This window comes from Sarcophilus harrisii, chromosome 1 (assembly GCF_902635505.1).
Source record: "Sarcophilus harrisii chromosome 1, mSarHar1.11, whole genome shotgun sequence".
Taxonomy (NCBI): domain Eukaryota; kingdom Metazoa; phylum Chordata; class Mammalia; order Dasyuromorphia; family Dasyuridae; genus Sarcophilus; species Sarcophilus harrisii.
In genome coordinates, this window is record NC_045426.1 from 558,847,552 (window position 1) to 558,869,603 (window position 22,052).

General features: G+C 37.6%; 1 protein-coding gene across 5 annotated transcripts in view; it reads left to right on the forward strand.

Annotated features, from left to right (window-relative positions):
* Positions 1 to 22,052, forward strand: part of LYRM4 (LYR motif containing 4) — a 202,380-nt gene that overhangs the window by 47,029 nt on the left and 133,299 nt on the right. For 4 of the 5 annotated variants that reach the window (XM_031946907.1, XM_031946908.1, XM_031946910.1 and 1 more), the window contains exon 2: positions 7,402 to 7,522. In XM_031946907.1, coding sequence (XP_031802767.1) covers positions 7,402 to 7,522 — 121 coding nt within the window. Of the gene's footprint in view, positions 1 to 7,401; positions 7,523 to 9,033; positions 13,965 to 22,052 lie in introns of those variants that run through there. The other variant, XM_031946909.1, reaches the window with a different exon arrangement.

The window sequence follows — 22,052 nt, forward strand, 5'->3', positions numbered from 1 at the left end:
CAGGTGGAAGGCTAATGTCAGTATTAGTATTTTCTGTGTCTAATTGTCTAATCTGAATACCATAAGGAACCACAAGAGAGAACATTGTGGAAAACCAAACTGGTGGGACAGGATTTTAGCAGGATCTAGAGTAGACTTGTGTCTAGGACCATATTCTAAACCTTCTTGATTATTTAATCTATTGGTTCAAAAAAAAAAAATAAGCTAGATTGTTAGAATTTCCTAAGGAAGTTTTTGTTTATTATTTTGTTCTAAATTTTGATTGGACAAATTGCTATTACGAGTCAGTGGGTAAAGAATTTTCTTTGCTGAGACTAAGCACCTTCTTTGCAACTTTGAACTTTGCAACTATAAGTTTATAGTATATAAAGTTCCCATGAAGCCATTATGTGTCAAAGGGAGCAGAGAGAAGGGGATAAGAATTTATTTATAAACACTTTCTATGTGCTAAGCTCTTTACAAAATACTGTCTCATTGGATCCTCTTGGAGGCAGCTATTAGTATCTTATTTATTTTACAGTTAAGTAAACTGAGACAAACTAAGGTTATATGATTTGCCTAGAGTGGGGAAGGGATGGCCACACATCTACTAATATCTGAGGCCAGATTTGAATTAGGATTTTCCTGACTACAGTTCAAGTGCTCCACCAGCTATCTCTGGCAGAACTTGAACCCAAGTCTTCCTGACTCCTAAGTGTGGGAAAGACAGTTTAACAATGGAAATCAGTTACCACAGCAAGGACACTAAAATAGAACTCCTAGGAGCTCTTAACTTTTTTATTTGTTCATGGACCCATTTGGCAGCTTGATGATAACTCTAGATCATTTTCTTAGAATAAAATACTATTTAAGTCAATAAAACAAAATAGTATCACCAAGGAAATCAAATATATTGTAATAAAAATGTAAAGTAACTTATTTCCATCCAACTGTATGGACCCTCTGAAATCTATCCATTCACTCCAACTTAAGAACCCCTGGCTTCAAACCTACTTCAACCAACCAGTTGTGTGAATTCTTTGTCAAGAAGAAAAAGAGAGCAGCCTCCAAACTATACCAGTTTAGAATATAAGCTCATTGGGAAAACTTTACAAAGGGAAATGGGGGAAGGTGATTAACAATATTGCCTTTTAGAACAGCAAAACTCAGTGCAGCCCAAAGTTTACAAAAAGCTTCATAGCTTCTTAAGAAACTCAATTAAATCAAATGATGCTGATGTCATTTAAGGATGAACAAAGGAAGGAAGACAACAAATTAATGGAAAAAAGTCAGAGATTTGTAAAGGTATTTTTCAAGAAACTTTTCCCCATCAGTGATAGTGGAGACACTCTGGTTGAACTCTTCATCTCACTATTCTTTATGTGCCACATGAAGAGCTGCAAGTGAAATTTAAAAAACAAAACTAGGGAAATCAGATTTTGCTCCCAGCTTAGATCTCTTTTATGTAGACTTGGCCACACTGTATCCACTTATGGGAGACAGGCAGGACCTAGACAGGAGTTACCCTATTTAAGAGTGGAGATGGGTTGCAGTCTGTGCCTTGGGAAGGCATATCCACACCAGTTGGCTTACAGATCCATCAGAGTATAGATGAGATTCAGAGAGAGACTCCAGAAGCCAGAAAGTCAACAGGAGTTAGATGAGTATAGTGTAAAAACTCAGTTCCATTCAACAAAAGCATAAACGTGCCATGGAGTGCTAGATTTTCTGCCAGAAGAATTGTATACAAACCCAGTTATACCACTTACTAACCTGTGATCTTGAACAAGTTAACAGCCTCTGGGGGCTTCAGTCTTCTCATTAGCAAAAAAGTGGGTTGAACTCTGTGACCTACAAAGTCCCTTCTAGCTCATAGCTTGGATCCTGTAAACATTTGTTGAATATTTATGGCATACAGGGCCCTATACTGGGTACCCAAAGGAATCAAACCATGGGCCCTGCCCTTCATAATTTTACAGTAATTGTGTTAGAGAATACCATTGTGTATAAAAAGTGATGAGAGGGATGTTTCTGGGGGGAAAAAAACATGGTAAGGCGTATATGAACTGATGCTAAGTGAAGTGAGAAGAACAAGGAGATCATCATGGACAGTAACAGCAACGTTACAGTGATGATCAGCCGTGTCTTTCATTTCAAGAAAACTATCATTCAATTTGCTTTTTTTTTTTTTTTTTTGCCTTTTTTGTGACATAGCTAATATGGAAATGTGTTTTGCATGATTTCCCATGTTTTGCTTTCTTTCTCACTAGATAGGGAAGAGAGTTGGAGAGAGATAGACAAGAGACAGAGAGAGAGAGAGAAAGAGAGAGAGAGAGAGAGAGAGAGAGAGAGAGAGAGAGAGAGAGAGAACCAGAAATAAGCATCATCTGCCTGAAGATTAAAAAAAAAAAAAAAAAAAAAACCTCATTCAGGGCCCATTATGTAATAGGTTTTTAAGGACTTTAAAGGTTAAGGCTGGAAAGGTGTTATATTTGATCCTAGAAGCAATAGGAAGCAACTGGAGTTGAATGAGGAGGAGAATGTTCTGGTCAGAACTGCGTTCTAGGAAAATTGTTTTGGCAACTGTTTAGGATGGTTTCAAAGTAGGAGGAAACTTCAAGCAAAACAATCACTTAAGAGAAATTTTTTACCTGGAATCTCTGAATTTTAAAAAATATTTTTATAATTATTTTATCATAGCTGATTTGTTGCAGTTCCATGCATTGTATTTTATGTATTCAAAAACATTTTTCTGAAACGAGATATATACTTTTACTAGACTGTCCTAGGGTTGTGCCACAAAAAAAATTTGAAGGCTATTGCAGTAGTCCAGGTGAGAAAATGAAGGCCTGAAGGTTGTGGATATATAAATAGAGAAGAGGGAGCAGCAGATGAAGAGAGCAGATGATTTTTCCAAAGTAGTGGGTGTAGAGAAGAAAAGTAATTTTATTTGGAATAAAAGCCTAGCTGTTTCGGTGGCTATATCTTGCTTTTGCACATTTGATGGTGGTTGTTATTCTGTTGCCCTTTATGTGTTAATTTTTCATGCCTTATTTCAAACAGCATATGACTCATATTATGATCTTCATAATGCCAGATATTGTGAGCAGCTGGCTGCTATTTTCATTGTGGCATCCATGAATTTTTCTTTGAAATGTCCCTTTTTAGTGAAATAGTTAAGACCTGATGCCTTGAATGCACAGCAAGATAAACAGTTTACTTAGGTATTCATATACATACATAAACACACACACACACACATATACACATTTACAAATATATCTTATAGAAACAGGGTTAAGGAATAGACTGCAATATCTAGAGGACTAGTCTACTCTCCAACACTTAGTATGAGGAGATTGGACACAATTCCTCTGAAGTCAGGTTCACCTTTTGGAGAAAGCAGAGAGGAATCCATCTAATCTGACCAATTAGACTGAGTAAAAGAAAGGCTATTCCCCTAGAGCAAAAGAAAATAATTTATGTTCTGAAGAAGGGTGAGAGGTGTCCCTAAAAAGACTAAAAAAAGCCAGTTTTCCATTGCTTTCTGTAGCCCATTTTACAGATTAATAAACTGAGACAAACTAGATTAAGTGATTTGCCAAAGGTCCCACAGAGTCCCACAGCTAGGAAGTGCTCCTGATTCCAGGTGCCGTATTCCATTCATTGTGCCACCCTAGCTGCCCTTAAGTGTTTATAGATACTGTTAACAGACAGAGTTTCGTAAAGGAGGACCCTTAATCTTGTAACTCCCCAGTTACTGAACATAGTGCATTCTACATGACAGACATGGAATAAATATTGTTAAATGAATGATGGGTGCCTAGTCTCATTGCCATAGGTAGATTTTAAGTATTGGAACTGGAGGAGGTAGGAGAAAAATGAAAACAACAAACTGAATACTGAGAGCCAGGGAATTGTGCCAGGCTACTGAAACTGAATGTGAATTGTTCAGTGCCTTAAGTCCATTTTTCTTCAAGTTTGGAAGAGATGAAAAATGTAGCGCCCTACACATCAACTATAGTGCTCCTGTTTTTTCTTCAAAGACATTGCGTGCCTGCCACTGGCTTTATGAGCAGAATGTTTAGAAGTGAACACCAGGGCTTGTTTTTCTTTCTTCCTAGAAGGCCAGTACTGCATTATGAGTGGAGAATTAAAATGATGGAAATGGGTCTGGCAAGATGCTTCCCTCAGGAGAAATTGTGCATGTGACAAAATCCACAGATGGTACAAAATTGTAAAACCAATGACTCCCACTCTCCTAGTCCCCCCAAAGAAAGTGTATTTTAAAGAGGAGCAAGGTTTGGGGGGTAATATGGTGTGCCAACATCCATTATCACCATTCAAGAAGCACTTGTAAAGTTCCTGCTCTGTGCCAGGCATTACGCTAGACCCTGATTGCCCCATGATGAAAGCAAAACTGTCCCCATCTTGAAGGAGCTTGCATTCAATCTTGCATTTATAGAAATATATTAGAAAAAATATATATAGTACACACAAGAAAAGATAACAAATGACATGGGGAGGAAAGGCAGTGGGAACTGAAGAAGACAAGGAGGGCCTCCTGAAGAAGGTAGAGCTTTAATCAAGTCTTGAAGGAAATGAGTAATTCCATCAATGGAGGTGAACACAGAGTGCATTCCAGGCATGGAGGAAAACCAGTAAAAAGTCAGGGAGGTGGTAGTGGGAACGTTGTGGGGTGTAGGTGGTGGAGTAACAATTCTACAGAGATAGGATGGGACCGCATTTTAAAGAGCTTTCAGTATCAAACAGAGCAGTTTAAATTTGATCATGATGGGGCCCCCTTGTAATTTATCAGATAGGAAGGAAAGTGACATGGGATCAGGGCTTGGGAGAGGGACTGGGCCATCTACATAGAGATTAAACTGATAGAACTATTGTGGACATCCAATAAGAAAATAGAGAGACACAACAGTCCAGGACCCCCAGAACCTTGGGATAGACCCACAGTTAGGGGATATGTCAAAAAGACTGAACACATGAACAGAGGCTTACTTTTAACTTTTACAAATGCTCTTAGAATGCTAATCAACTTCCCCTTTAAAAACTTGGTTAGGTTATAAGCTACAAAAGTGAAGATGAGCTTTTATTTTAATAAATTATATTTGCAAGACACCCTTCCATCACATCATGGGTGAATGGGCCTTCCTTAAAGGTGCATACCGTCTGCTGGAACATAGAAGCCATAGTCATTGTCATTTCTAGGGTTGGAATTAAGTGCATTTGCATTCCAGTTGGCTGGTTAAAATTGAAGAGCTTTTCTCAGGTTGGTCTTACAGATGTGCCAGTTCTTTAGCTACTTTTTTTTCCCCTATAGCCAGGTATTTATATTGAGATTTAGATTTGCATTTCCAAATGCAAATAGAGTTGATATTTAAAGAGATAATGGTTTTACTTTGACTTTTGACACATTATCTGAAATTGTTCATTATATAAGTGCTTTAGAGATTATAGAATGTGTTCATCCCAATACTAAAATTAAGCAGAACAGGTATTACTGGGCTTACCCAGTTGTTGTGAGGAACAAATAATATAGTATTTATAAAGCACTTAGCACAATATTGGGCTCATAGCAGGCGCGTATTCTACAAATACTATTATTATTATTTTACACCAAAACCCATATCTCTAACTCACTTTTCTATTAAAGACACCATTTTCTAAGCTTATGGTTCTCCACACTTTGTTTTCACTAAATATATGTAATTTGTTGCAACTCTTACCCATTCTATCTCCCACATCTCCCCCAAATGCTCCCTCTTCTTTCCCCACTCAGCTACTCTCCTAATTCAGGCCCTCTCATCTCTCACATATCCTAATTGGCCTCCCCTTTACCCCACTCTTTTTCCAGACTCCACAGTTACCAAAATTATTCCCCGAGTCACAAATCTGACTCATGCTATGCCCCTCCTCAATAAACTCCAATAACTTCTTTTGTCTCTGATCAAATAAGAACTCTTCTGTTTGCCATTTAAAGCTCCATCCTGGCGCCACCCAACTTATTCATTCTTACTCCCTTTTCAGTAATCTAAATTCTACCTAGATTGGTCTTGCTTTTCCTCACACATTTCTTTTTCCATTTCCCATTTCTATGCTTTTGCAGATCTGACATCCATGCCTAGAATGCCCTCCCTTCTTTCTTCTGCCTCTTAGAGGCCTTGTTTCTTCAGAGTTTTGCTCAAAAGCTTCCTTCTACATGAGCCTTCTCTTGATCCCCAGTATTGCTAATTGTTCCCCTAAAGTATATATACTTATACTTATGTGTTATTACTCCATATAGATATATTACCTTCTTAGGACACAACTGTTTTATTTTGGTCCACTTACTCCTCCAGAGTCATTTACACTATCTGATCCACAAATATATATTGGTTGATTATTTAAATAAATGATTATTAATTGATTGGTTATATTAAGATATCTATTTAATTAAATGAAAACTACCCAAACCTATACAGTCTGCATATGTTTATTTTTCAAAAAGAGTAGCTGAATCATAGGATCACAGGATTTAAAGGGGGAAGGATTGTAAAGATCTTTCATATGGTTAATCTTTATTGTTGTCTTGTAGAGGAAACTGAAAGAAATTCTTTTCAGGAAATTACTTCTTTAGAGGAAATCACTTGCAAGAGTCTGATGTGAACTGAACTGAAATCTTGACTTAACCTGAGGCAAGAGGCAAGGAAGTCAGGAAGAGATGAGCAGGAGAGAGAAAGCTCACCTAGGTCTCATATTATCATGGGTCCTCTGCCAAGATTTTAGTGAAGGAATTTGGAAAAATTAATTTCACTTTTCAGGTCCTGCTTTTCTTCTGTATGATCATGGCTTACTGGAAAGGCAGAGTAGCTTTTGAGACCTCAGTCCTGGTCCTGAATCTCCTGCTTTGCTCACTGTGTAACTGGATTCATTTCTCAGGATGTACCTCCTGTAAAATATAAAAATCCAGCGTCATGATCACAAAAGTTCCTTTCCATCAGACCATTCATACTATTCTCTGAAGGGAAGGAGGCCACACCCTTGTGGATAACTTCGACTTAGTCCAGCAGTCATGGATATAGGTCTATATGTGGAAGTCATTTCAGAGGTCACTTAGCCTGAAGCCCTCAGTTTTTAGGTGAGAAGAACCCAGGAAGTTAACTGCCTTCTCTGAGAGCTTATCATCTATAGGACAGTGAGATCCTGGGGCCCTTTTTATACCTATCTTGTGTATTCTCTAGGGAGCACACTGGCTTAATGTTAGGTCTCGCTACACCCCGGTGAAAGACTTATTGTGGATGAATCTTTGATGACAAAGTAGGTCATCCATAGGAGGGATCATTGATAAAGGAAACCACTTTAATGCATTTAAAAGTCCAGACTTGACAATCTTTTTTTTTTCTTTTTTTCCTCCCATCTGTTTAGAACTTATGCCATCAGAAGGATAAGAGAAGCCTTCAGAGAAAATAAAAATGTAAAGGATTCTGCACAAATACAAATTCTAGTGAATAAAGCCAAAAGAAACCTAGAAATAATTCAACGACAGGTAAGATGCACAGTTGTTTCATCAATCTATGAGATTACTGGCTTGAATACTTGCTCTCCTATGTATACTGGAACTTGTTAAAATCTTAGCAGTCTGTGTAATTATTGTCTATGTCCTTGCATGTATTGTATCCTTCAGGGAGGATCCACCCAAATCACTTTGTCTATTTCTTTTATTATCTTGTGAGTCCCAGGGTGGTACTTGAATTGCTTATGACTGGCCTACTTCTTTTTCTATCCATAAATGCCCTTGATGGTGTTTTTAATGCCATTTTTTGGTGTTGTCATTGTTGATAATATGCTACATTCTACCTGTATCTACTATCGTCTCTTGATGGAAAGATCTGTCAAACATTTACTTCCTTTCTTTCTTTTTTAAATTTAGAACATCATATCATTTTTCCATCCTTCTGCATATGTGAATTGAGTCATAAATGTGAATTGAGTCTTATTGAGTCATAAAATCCCACCCCTGTTACTCATTTACAGTAAAAGAAAACAGATGGAAATTATGAGGTCAAAGCAATCTACAATAAAACATCAGGTACCCAGAATCCTTGGAGAACAATTTGGTAGCATAACAGTTTTCCATGTACTTATCTGATAGTCCTTTACATCCTAAATTTTCCTTGTAAGCAAGGGTTTCTAATGAATTTTTTTTTTAATGTGCTGAATTATTTTCCTGCTTTCTTAGATAACGGTGTACATAATGTAACCTTTTCTTGGTGTCCATATCATCAATATAACTACCGATTAATATGATCTTCTGCAGATAGAGATAATGTGGGGCATGGTACCAAATGAACTGTGGCTCTGAAACTTGACTTTCTTAAAGAAGTCCTTTTTTTGAATGTGAATTTTGCTTTTGTATATCTTTTTTGTGAAAGTAGAGCAAATCTATAAACTCTCAGGCAAAATAATGAAAGTGCCTTTCTATAACATTAATTAGGGAATGAAAGACTAATTCAGGCTTCTCCCAAGTGGTTCTTTCATCCACTGAGATATCATGTTCTAAGACTGCTGTCATTAATGTCCATTTGTTAGTTTGCACCAATATAAAAAAACTGATTGGGATGACAGCTGCACAGTATTTATTTAACAGATACCTCATCAGTTTCATCCACTCTTCTCTCTCATTTACATCTTTTAGGAAGAGGGGAATAAAAAGGATGAGATGAAAGTGAAGAATCTGATCATTAATTGATAATTATCATTTAAAGGCTTACTCCAAAACCAAGAAATTTCTCATAAGAAAAAAAAAATTACACTTCTCTTGGAATGATATCAGGCTACCATTTCCCCTAAGTTCACATTAATTTGTCACTTTCAAAAGAATTCTAAGCATCATCACCAACAAAATATGCATTTGACCTCTGTAAAGCTAGGGACTTTACCTAGTAAAGTAAAGTAGATGCCTCCTTTTTGAAGTATTCTAATATAAGTAAGATAAAGAACAGATAATTAAAGCCATAAATGACACCTAAATCTTTGTTGCTTGGCTTTGGAATACAGCCAGAAATCTCTACATTCCATCATGGATAAATGATGAGAGAAGTACATGCTAGAATGAGTCCAGCTTCACTGGTGCCCCTAAAGACACAATTAACCTCAGGAAAATAAAGTCCTGCTTTTAAGAAACAAGGTGAGGTGTGGGCATTCTTGTGTGTTTAACCTCAAAAGGATTGAATTAGAGTCAAGTAAGACATCTAATCATGGTGGGTGATTGCCTTTAGCCTTTATTCTCATTAGCTACTCTTGAGATGATTATTCTCTTTAAAAAAATCTATCAAAATTGCTATCATAGAAGCTCCATTAGTTTGTTATAATTCTGTTATTTCCCTTCTCATAAGATTTGTAAGTATCTTTGGCTTAAATAAATATGATATATCATTGTATGCCACTATTATAAATAGGCTATAAAATTTAGTTAATATGGTAGTTAGAATTGGGAACAAAAGTATGAAATCATGAAATCTAGAGATCTCTAGACTGAGAAACAAGATATCTGAATTCCAGTCCTGATTATACTACCAGTAAGTGGTAAGATTGTAATCTTTGTGACCTTAAGCAAATATTTTTGCTACTCTGAGTCTCAGCTTTCTACTGAGGGGATTGATCCAATTATATCTAAACCACCTTATAGCTCTAACTTTCTTGCTGTGGCTTTTATTTAATCTGTTATCACTCCTTTTTCAAGGATATTGGGAGGGGGGATTATGACTTTCATTTTCTCCATGACAATAAAACAACAGAACAATAGAACAAAATTTATTTCATAGAGGAATTCAAGATTAATATTTACAAAAGAAATAAAGTTTACCAAGCACTTTGAAGTCTTTGGCAGCTTTGTACTCTGGAACCTTTTTTTCTGGTTTGGGGAAAGAGAGGGAAGAAACTTGAGGAAAGTTCTTCTGATGCTTTTGCATTGTAAGATTTTCAGGTGATCCTTGAATGGTTTCCCTAGTACAGGAAACAGTGTTTGATAAAATTTCTGTATCAAAATAAAGAACAAGTTTATAATTTGCTAGCTAAACACAAACAGAAAAAGTTTTGTGTGGTGATAGATAAATGCAGATGGAAGTACTGAACTGGATGTACTCTACTCCTAGTTCATCTCGGGACTCATTCCTCTGGAACCCCTCTTATACTCATATGTTCACAGTCCATGAAAAAAGACAATCAGTTTTACATAATTGACTGTTTTCTGCCATCTTTGCTATTTGTTCACAAGCTAACATTTTTTAATTGAATAATTCAAATACTGAGTGCATCTGACATTAAAATTTTGAACCTGCATTTTAAAAGCAGCTAAAAACAGACCTCATGTAAAGCATTAAAACATAAAAGCAATGAAGCAGATATTGCATGTAGGGGGAATTTTTGTTGATTTTTTGTTTTCAGTATATTGTAGTTCATCTTTGAATTTCTTCTTTTGGCATATCTGTAGAAGTGAAGTAATATACCCAATTCAGTAGTGCTTTCTGGATCCTCAGAAATCAAAACTATTATTGCTTTTATGTGCTAATTTATGATTTAGCTTTAAAAGTGACCATTGAAAAGTAATGTCCCTAAATAACTATTTGAATGTGCCTAGTGGGAAACGAGAAACTAGTGATTAATGACTGTCATCACTTGTCATTCCATGTAGTATCTACCTTAAAGGCCATAACCAGTACTTATAAGTTGATAAGGAAGAAGTAGAATTGCTTATCCACAGTCCTTTCATTCCAGTCAAATAATTGAATTGTTCCCAGCCCTTTTGAAAAGTAATAAGATGAGTACTTCCTCCTCTTCTTTACAAGGGTGGATGACTATGAATGTGAAATGTCTCATGTGATATCAGACTTGTTCATTAGTTTTGCTGAACTGTTTTTTCTTCTTCCTAATCTTTATTATTAAGGATGCCTCTGTGAAGCGGGAGGAGTGGAAGATATACATTAAGAATTTCTCAAATTTATTGGTTAGGAAAAAATAACAATAAAAAAAAGGAAATCATCTCCTGGTGAGCATTCAAATTCAAAGATTCAGAGCCATCAGTTGAGAACATTTTCAGTCTTCTTCAGCAATGAGACTTAGGGCTCTAAGCAATTTTACACATGTGACTTTGGGCAAATCACTACCTTTCTAACTATAAGTTTCCTCATCTGCAAAATGAGGGGATGAGTGGCCACAATGAGAAAAATGAAAAAAATCATCTGACCTTGATTAACTAAAAGTGAAGAACAAAAAGAGAGCAATGTAGTGAGTGTCAAGCCCACATTGGGTGAACCAATGAGGAACACTAAAGAATAGTATTGTATTGTGATAGAGAATTGTTTGACAGAAAGAAAAAACATGAGGTAGCCATGTGGCAAAAGCAGGGAATGACAGATAGTAGTACCATTTATACCTTTGTAATGTCAGGAGAAAAGGAAAAAAAGCTTCCAATGTGTTTAGGTGTAACCTCTGTAGAGAACTTATTTACCAAGATGATCAGACATGGATCTTCATTTTTTGAGGGAATTCATGGATCCTTGAGCTCATAGAGCTATATAAATGTTTTAGGGGAAAGAGCTATAAGTCCATATTTTCCTTCCTGTTCTCTCTTAAGGACCTTGCCTCATTGGATTTAAGTAGATTTCAGTAGGGTCCCCTTTGGCAATTGAAGAAGAGGTTTGGAGTGCCATTAGTCTCTTCTCTTGTGGCAAAGCTGGTGAAGGAAATACGTTGTCTTGTGACAATCACAAGGAGGTCTCTCTCTCTTTCTCTCTTAGTCATTGTTGGCAAGACAATGTCCTCCTTAATAAACTGATCCTTCCCCTGGAAAATGGTCTTCTATCCAAGAGCCAGTGTGGCTTGAGAAAGGGCCAAGGGCTCTTCCAGAAAGGGCAAACTTCATATCATGATGTTCCAGGAGAAATGCCAAGAGCAGAACAGAGGTGTGTACACCACATAGGTCATTCTGACCCAAGCCTTTGATACTGTCAGTCATGAGGCTGCTTGTGGAATAGTATGAGAAAATTTGGTTGTTTGCATAAATTTATCAGTATTGTACATCACTTTCATGATCACACTTCATCATGTGCTTGCATGGGTTTTGGATAATGGGACAATGCTCTTTTACTTTCCTGCTCACCATGTGCTTGCTCCCATGCTTTTTAGCATGATGTTTTCAACACTGTTGTCAGATGCCTTTAATGAAAAGGAAAATGACATCAAAGTCACCTACCACTCCGTCAGTAATTATTTAACTTGAAAAAGCTACAAGCCATGATTAAAGTAGAGGTAGAGTTGGTTAAAAAAAAAAAAATTATTCATGGGTGACTGTGCACTCAGTGCAGTCTCTGAGGCTGATATACAACAAAATATGGATCGTTTCTCTGCCACTTGTGCAAATTTTGGCCTAACAATTACCACTAAGAAAGCACAGGTTCACCAGCAGCCATCAGTACACTAGTCATAACCACTGTCTACACCAAAGAAGAAATTTTCAGTGTTGTGAATAAGTTCACTTACCGTGGGCAGTATACTTTCCAGGGATGTACACATAGATGATGAGGTTAATGTATGTGTTGTCAGAGTTAGTTCAGTATTTGGAAAACTGAAGAAAAGTATGGGAAAGATGAGGTTATAGGATGCCTAGCAAACCAAAAGTCCGAGCCATTGTGCTGACCTCGTTATTATGTGTCTCTGAAACCTGAACAGTATACCAGCGCCATGCCAGGAAACTGAATCACTTCCCTTTGAATTGTCCTAGAAAGATTCTGAATATCACCCAGTAGAATAAGCTGCCAGACACTGAAGTCCTTTCTCAAGCTGAACTGTCAAACATTCAAATACTCCTGCAATAAGAGCAGCTCCAGTGGGCTGCCCATATTGAAATCCAAATGTATGTTTGCCTAAAAGACCACAGAGAACTGACACAAGACAGGCGCTCACCTGGAGGTCAGGAGAGATAAAAGGACACTCTCAAGGTCTCTCTGAAGAACCTTAAGATCAGTTGTGTGAGATGCTGGTAAAGGCATACGCAGCATGGCTTACCCACATCACAGAAGATGTTGCACTCAGTAAGCAAAGCAGAATAGTAGTTCAAAAGATTCATGAGATGTGCAGATTTAGGACCTCTCTACTCCAGAAGTTCACATGGACTATTTGTGGGCAATCTGTGGTAGAGCCTGCTAAGCTCATGTTGGTCTGATCAACCATAGTCAGACACACTGTACCTTGACTCCAATATAGTGATGTCAATTTGGTCCTCTTCAAAAACAAAGGACTCTTGTAGCTCATCCCTAAGCCAGAAGCCAGAAGCCAGGCCAGGAAAGAAAACTCACTTAGTCATGTTTTCCAGTATTGTTTCCTTCCCATTTATATAAAGTCCCCAAGCATATCAAACTCCCATTAGTCCCGATTTCTTCAATGAGGATAAAGTTGCACTTGGAAAGGAAGTCACTCTTCATTGGTTCTTAGGGTCTGTGTTGGGTGATGTTCCTGGCTCTGATCTTCCATATTTTCTAACATTTCATTGCTTTCCTTGACCCTGACTCATTTCTGTCTTCTCTATCACCTCTCTTGATAAGATCTAAAAGAGAAAAAAAAAAATCAGGAAGAACAAACCAAAAAAATTCATTCCACCAACTAATAAAGTAAATGTACATTGGACTGAGCATCAGAAGACTTGAATTCAAGGTCTCATTTTGACATTTCCTAGCAGTATTCCAGGTAGGAGTCATTTAACATATGTAAACATTAGTTTTCTCATTTGGAAAATGGAAGGTAACAATACTGTCACTTTCCACATCAGGTGGTTGTTATCAGGAAGGTCCTTTTTAGATTCCAAAATGTTAGTACAAATGTTATTGTTGATTAGAAAAGTAGTATAATACAGTGGAAAGAACTTTAACTCCAAAGACAGAGGCTGTTGGAATCCTAGTGTCAACTCAACTTGAAACAAGGTGAAAACTCAAGGGTGATGTCGGAATCCTGTTGTTAACTCAATAGAATTGATACAGTGCTTATTGGTGATAAGTTGCTAATACTGATGGAAACAATGCTTGTGTTCATACCATTAGAGAGCTCATAAGTATCTAAGTACTCAATGGAGTTCACACGTTTGGGAGAGTTCAGGGTTTAGAAAGAAACACCGAATTCACACCTCCCTTAGGTCCAGAGAGCACTCTGGGAGATAACCCAGAATCCCTCTCCCTCCAGAAGGAGGAGTTAATCTTTGGGCGATCATATATAACAGGAAGCTCTTAGAGCTTGGAGTTAGTTTTCTTAAGAGAGTTTTTTCTGGGGAACATCTACTGGGGTCGGAGAGGAGCACTCTGGGAGGAAGCCCACAAGCCCTATCTTTGAGGCAAGAAAGATTCATCATATCTTCTACCTTGGTGCTGGCTGGAGTCGGAAGGACAAATCTTTAGATTTGGAGACATTCGGACGGAGCTCTTGGAACCAAGCAGAGAGATAGGCCTCTGAGCTAACCAGGCTATATTGAAGGACACAATAAAAGTTCAGATCTTTTATCAGCTTGGCTGCAATTTTGGAGTAATTATTTATTTCAACTGAGACTAAGGCTGCCTCCAGAAAACCTTCACAAAAGGCCCTGGCTTCAAGCCCACTTCTGACTTATTTGCTGCATGACTTACTTTAACCTGGGTTGCCCTTTCATGCTGGGAAGTAGGGAAGAGGACTGGATTAGGTGGCCTCTCAGGTCCCTTCCATTTCTAGATTGCTGATCTTACGAGTTTTCATTCCTTTACTTAGTAGATGTGTTCCTAAAAGTTAAATTTTTAAAAATTATGCTATATTTAGGGTAATTCACTCTTCAGAGGAATTATTTGTAAATGTTGTTCCACAAAGTGAATATTTATTCCCTAGTCTATTTATTATGTAAATTTTGATTTTTCTAAATCAGATTAACTCAAAGTCATTTATTCCTGTATGTGTTTGCATACTCTATTTCATCTCTTTCTAAATGCAGACATGTCTCACAGGTCCACTTTGTGGATTATCTTTGGCCTAGTTTCATCACTAAGCTTACTTGCCTCATTTTGCCCAATAACAGTTCCCTCACTTCGTCCTCTTACTGCCCACTCATTATGTTCTCAGAGAATTGAGACTGATGTTCATATACCCTAGCATAATTTTCAGATTTCAAAAATCATAGAATGAAAAATTGGAAAGGATCCCAGAAAGTCATCTATTCTAATTTCTACCCAAAAGACAAATCCCCTCAACAACAGCAAATGGGACATTCTGGCAACTAGGTAAGGTAGTCAATAGAGTGTTTGACTTGAAGACAGGGAGACTTGAGTCAAAATCCTTCCTCAGGTAATAACTAACTCTGTGGTCCAGGGCAAATCACTTAAGTTCTCTGTCATATTTTCCTCATCTTTAAGATGAGGATAATGATAGCATCTACATAGAAGATAGTTGTGAAGATCGTGCTTTGCAAACCTTAAAGCACAATGATGCACAAAGGATGTCATGTTGCCTAAGCTCCCATTTAGTATTAGCCGTTGTCATGCCCCCCACCTCTGCACTCCCCAAACAAGTAATCAACAATTAGCACTGAGTTCTTAAAGTTCAAAGTGAGAAGAAACAGCAAGGGGAATGCCTGGGAGACAGGTAGAATCAGTAGAGGCCTTTGCCACAGCGTTCCTTCTTGAGAACATTTGTCCCTCCAACTCCGCATCTGCTCTGGGAAATAGGTATAGAAATTCCTTCCATCAGCACTCTTACAACTTACATACCTAGAATGGTTCAGATTAGATCAAAGGATCAATTTGCATATATTATAGCAGATGAAAAAGAAACATTGCCAAATAAAGAGGTTATCTATTTAAGTGCGCTGTCCTGGACCTGGAAAAAAAGGCTCTCAAGAGAAAGCAGCATAAATTTATATACAGCCACAAAAATTTCCTCTTAAACTGAATTCCATATCCCTCAGGTCTATGCGGTCTTGAGCTTTAGGGGAACAAACATCTGCAGTATCATTGGAAGGAACAAGAAATCTGGGAAATGTTCAATTTTGTGGCCTGGCCAGCACTGGCTTTTTAAAATAGGCACTTTCTAGTCAGTATCTTCAGCTGCTGAAAACAGGCCTTGTTGGAGAATCAAGACTAGCTCCCTTACATTGAGCTTTGACCAGAATTTAAAGAAAATTGCAAAGTCTGAAGCAGTCCCCATCCCAACATTAAACATTTCTGTGAAATGCTTCGAATGGTTGGGCATCTTTCACTTGATAAGTTTTGTATACATCAAATAAACTTCTATTCTCATCCTTTCAGGGCATAGTCTCCAGGTTCTCGGGTAGAGCACAAGCTCTAGTAGGCCCCTGGAAATATGAATAACCTACTTTAAGGAGAGCAAAATGCTTTCCTCTCCCTCTCCCCCACTACCCATGAAGATTAGGATGTGGCAGTTGAAACATTACTATCCATCCACTTGACAGGTGAAGAAACTGAATCTGAGAGAAGTAAAATGACTTGCTTAAGGCCACACTGCCTTTCCTTTGTCAGGCTTTCAGTGTTTCTCTGCTCCCATCAACAGGGATACTCCCTCCATTAGGCCAATTCACAGCTTTTCTTTGTCTTCTCATCTTTTGGAAGTTAAAAGTCAGCAAATGTATGAAACACTTAATGTGTACCAAGCCCTGTGACTAAGCACTGGAAATAAGAAAAAAGACAAAAAACGGTTCCAGAGAGACAGTGGGAAAATAAATAAAGTGTATACAGAATAGGTTGGAAAGAATCTCAGAGACAAGGCTTGCCCATATTGTTATGTAAGTCCTCCAGTGCCCAACATGCTAGAGACCTTCCTCTGGTTATTTTAGTAGTTCATAGGTACCTATATGACTCTCTGGCTGGCTGGTCATATAAAGCTTAAAGTATTAAGCATCCTCCCATTGCAGGACCAGCTCAGCAGAAGTCACAGAGCCCATTGTCTAGGCTCCCCAGGCACACACATTAGTATTGGTCACAGTGACTCATTCAGTTTTCACTTATAGTGGAGTTGTGGTTTGTGGTGGTCGATGAAATCACAAATCCGTTCAAAGTATTCCAGTTAAAATCAACACATGCTATGTTCACTTCTTTTTTCTGTGTTTTTTTTTTTTATCTCTCCCATGATTTTTCCCTTTTACTCTGGTTTTTTTCTCCCAACATGATTCATAAAGTAATATGTATTAAAAATAAATTACTAGAAAAAAATAAAATATTCCAATTAAGTCATTTTAAGAAAAACGATTTTTAAAATTAGCTTTTTATTTTCAAAATACGCACAAAGATAATTTTCACCATTCACCTTTGCAAAACCTTGTGTTCCAAATTTTTCTCCCTCCCTTTCCCTCGCTCCCCCCCCCCAAACAGCATGTAATCCAATATAGGTTAAACATGTGCACTTTTTCCTAAGCATATTTCCACATTTGTCAATGCTGCACAAGAAAAATCAGATCAAAAAAAAAAAAGAAAGAAAGAAAGAAAAGCAAGCAAACAACAACATCAAAAAGTGAAAAATATTGTGTTGTGATCCACATTCAGTCCCCATGGTCTCTCTCTAAGTGCAGATGGTTCTCTGCGTCTTAAGTCTATTGGAATCAGCCTGCATCCCCTCCTTATGAAAAGAACCAGAGTAGATCATCACATAGTCTTCTTGTTGCGGTTCATAATGTTCTCTTGTTTTTACTCACTTCACTTGGCATCAGTTAAAAAACACTATTATGTACCTTCATGCACATGAAGAACCTAGAAAGGGAGCAGGGCTGCTACTTTCTCTTCTGAGTTTTTTTTGAAGTTGTTAGTTTAAGAGAAGGGAGGTCACGGTCAGATGCTCTCATGTTCCCTCCTTTCTGCTCAGTCAGGGCTTCTTTGTTGCTGTGAAATTTAACTCGGTACTTAAAGATGAGAGACAGAGGGCAAAGTTTGTGAGTCTTGGTGAGGAAGGACTGAACACCTGTTCTTTATATGGTTTTCTTTATCAAATGGCAGAATAAAATCTCCAAGCACCAAGTTTGTGTCAAATGTGAGTTCAAAGTATTTAATGTCAGCAATGATTTCTGATGATTCTGGGCAACAGGTGGGGCAGAGGATGGGCGTGAACCCTTCTGAGCAAACAGCCCCGCTCACCAGGACAGAGCAGCTGAGGCAGCAGACCCAAATAGACGTGTGTTCCACAGCAGCCGTCCTTGTTCAGAGTGGGGGAGAGCCACATCCAGCCAAGTTCATGACAGAGTAATTACCAGGAGGAGCGACCTTATCTTGACACAAGAGAACAGAGACAGTTGGGACAAGTTTTACCGATTGAAGATTGGGAGAGGAGGAAAAACTTCTGTTTCTTTTATGGTTTTTTTATTTCTCTCTGAGGGCAGCTTGGGTGGTACAGTGGATAGCTTGGGCCTAGAGTCAGAAAGATGAGTTTTCTCCAATTCAAATCTGACCTCAGACACAGCCTCGCTGTGAGACCGTGAGCAAGTCACTTCACCCTGTTTGCCTCAGTTTCCTTATGTGTAAAATGAGCTGGAGAAGGAAATGGCCAAGCCACTGCAAGATCTTTGCCAAGGAAACCTCAAATAGAGTCATGAAGAATTGGACATGACTGAAAATAACTAAACAACATTTTTGTCTAAACGTTCATGTGAACCAGAGATTTCATTTCTTTAAAAATACAAATAGGAGCAGCTAGATGGCGCAGTGGATAGAGCACTGGCCCTGAAGTCAGGAGGACCTGAGTTCAAATTTGGCCTCAGACACTTAATACTTCCCAGCTGTGTGATCCTGGGCAAGTCACTTAACCCCCATTACCTTAGCAAAAAAAAAAAAAAAAAAATTATATATATATATATATATATATATATATATATATATATATATATACACATACATATATACAAACAATTCACTCACTTAAAAAAAATTTCCTTCAAAAACTTAAGGTTTTTACATCATGACATTAAAGCCACCTTTTTTTTTTCTGAAAAAAATCCCTTTGAATTTCCTCCTTAATCAATCAACAAAACTTTATTAAAAATCTGTTATGTGCCAGGCACTGTGACTACCTGTGGAAAGACAAAAAAGGAGGCAAAAGATGTTACCTGCCCTCAAGCAGCTTACAATGGAGACATCAAGCAAATAACTATGGTGAAGCAAGCCAAATGCAGGATAATAAATAATTGATAAAAGGAAGATACTCAAATTAAAATAGGTTAGGAAAGCTTTAATTAAAATAGGTTAGGAAAGCCTTCCTGTTGAAGGCAGGAATTTTAGGTGAGATTTAAAGGATTCTAGATCAGAAAGCAGTGCCTATGCTTCACTGTTTAACTTGCTCTTTAAAGGAATCAGAACTGATATACATCATGCTTATGCAAGAATGTTTCTTAAAGGGAGACAGATGATCAATATCTCAGATTTTTAGGAAGGGTGGTTCCCTTAGTTTATTATAGTCCCTTAATGCTATTCTTAACCAGCATCCTTTATGTGAGCAAATAATCGGGGAAAAAGCATGACCCTTTCCTATTTTAGTCAAGCTACAGATTCTCCTTTCCCCTAACTTACTTGTGCATATATACAACAAGAATGGTATCATTTGTGCTATGAGCAAGCTGACGCCTTTAAATGAAAGAATTGATTGAGGAATAGCATTTCTTCAGTGCTTGACACATCATCTCCCACATCCATGTCTTTCCAGTCTTTATCCTATATGTAGTATACACTTTTTTACTTCAACCTCTTAGATAATCTCAAACTACCTTTTTTCTACACAATGTTTTTCCTGATCTCCAAACTTACACTTATCTTCCTTACCACCCACTTCCTAAAATAATTTACTTTTCATTTATTTTGCATGAACTGATGCAGAATGAAGTGAGCAGAACCAGGAGAACACTGTACACCGTAACAGCAATACTATATGATGATCAATTGTGAATGATTTAGCTATTCTTAGAAATAGTGATCCAAGACAATTCCTAAGGTCTTATGATGAAATGCTATCCACCTTCAGAGAAAGAACTAATGGAGTCTGAATACGGATTAAAGCATACTATTTTTTTCACTTTCTTTTAATGTCTGTTTTCTATCACATCATAACTAATATAGAAATATTTTACATGATTCCATAGGTATAATCTATATAAAATTGCTTGCATTTTAGGGAGGTGAGAGGGGAGGAAGGAAGAAAATTTGGAAGTCATTTTTTTTAATTGTTGAAAATTGTATAATTGAAAATATATGTGAATAAAAATTATAAAAAATATTATGCTATCTGCTACCTACCATGTGTCATGCTCAGGAGACAGACCAAACTGAAATGATTCCTGCCCAGGAGGAGCTTGTAATTATACAAAAGAATTTAATATGTGCATGTGTATGTGTATAGAAGTTAATCTGGGAAGAAGGACGAAACACCTGGGAGATCAGAACAGTTTTCACATAGAAGATGGTGATTGAACTGAGCCTTTATTTTTATTCACTTAACTTTTATTAAGTACCTGCTCTATACCAGATAACAGTTTAATGGATAGTCCATTGACCTCCAAGTGAAGAAGGTCTGGGTTCAAGTTATATTTCTGATTTTATTTTTGCCTTTATATTGCCATTACTTAACCCAGTGCCTAATCTGTACCAAGTACTTAATAAATGCTATTTGACTCATCTGTATTGGGTATTTGGAGCCAGGGTGCTAATAGATTCAGCACAGCTTAACTTAAGCCCTTTCTACTTCTCCTGCTCCTACACCCCTCACCAAGGTTCTACGGAACTGATCTGAGGTAGTTTCAGTTAACTTTGTTCCTAGTTGGAGTGATCTATAGCCAATGGAACTAATATTGTTCCTTTCCTGAATATCCTTTCCATATGATTTACTTTTGGTTAAGTATTTTATCTGTAGGTTACATAATCTCATTAGGTTCCAATCCAAAATTGAACTACCAGGCCAACCTGAGTCAAACCTGACGCAGAACAAAAATCTCCATGAAGCCACCAGTGTTTCTCCCTCCTAGCTAAAAATGGTCTTCTTTCTCAAATTTTTAGAGCACTTTGTAGCTCTTTTCTTCTATCACTATCAAACTTTACCTTTTTCTTGATTTCTTTATGCCTCCATTATATCTTTCCCCCATAGATTATTAGCTCCCAGAGATTAGTGTCATTTTTTCATTTTTTTATCTTCCCAACACAAAGCACCTTCCACCTAATAGGTACCTAGTAAGTTTGTTAAATGACCTGCCTAAGAAGAACCATGAGGGTTCACTTAAGGTATGCAATACTTGTAGTTGAGGTAATAAGGATTTGTGGAGTTGAGCTTTGAAGGACAGGCAGTAAATTAAAAGACTAAGATAAGCATGATCAAACAGCCTGAGTAAAGTTCCCAGAAAGATGCTGAGGAATGGTCATGGTTCAGCTTGACTGAAAAAGATTGTAGAAAGATAGTAGAGAGCCTTGAATACCAGGCAAAGAAGTCAACTTCATTTATAGTTAACAGAAAACTATTGTAAAAAAATGTTAAACAGAGCAGTTGTGTGATTAGAATCTTTGTGGTAGAGTGTAGAACCTGGTTTAAACCCAGTCTAGGTTACTTACTGCCTTTGCAACTTTGAGTAAGGTACATAACTGCTCTGGGATAAATTTTCTTCTTCTACGTGGTTGAATCAGATGACCTCCCAGATCTCTTCTAATTCTAAATCTCTGATTCTGTGATCAGAGCTGTGTATCATAAAGATTAGCTTGGAAATAGTCTACTGGATGTCTTAGGCTGAAAGGGCTGAGGGTGAGGAGTCCACTTAAAAACCTATTCAAATGGTTCCAAAAGAAGACAATAGGAACCTGAATTAAAGTGGAGGTGATAAGAATGGGAAAGAAGGAATCAACATGAGATATTATGGGGGGGGAGGGAGGTCATAGGGGATAATGATTGGTTGTGGAACCCATGTCCCAAGGAGGATCCATGCTCCCATGACTACTGGAGCTGAGAGTTCTGCTCAACCTCTTTCTGCCATGCAATCCCATCCTTGAAGCAGACCCTGAGATCAGGGTCCTGAAATTTTGAGCTTCTATAGCTGG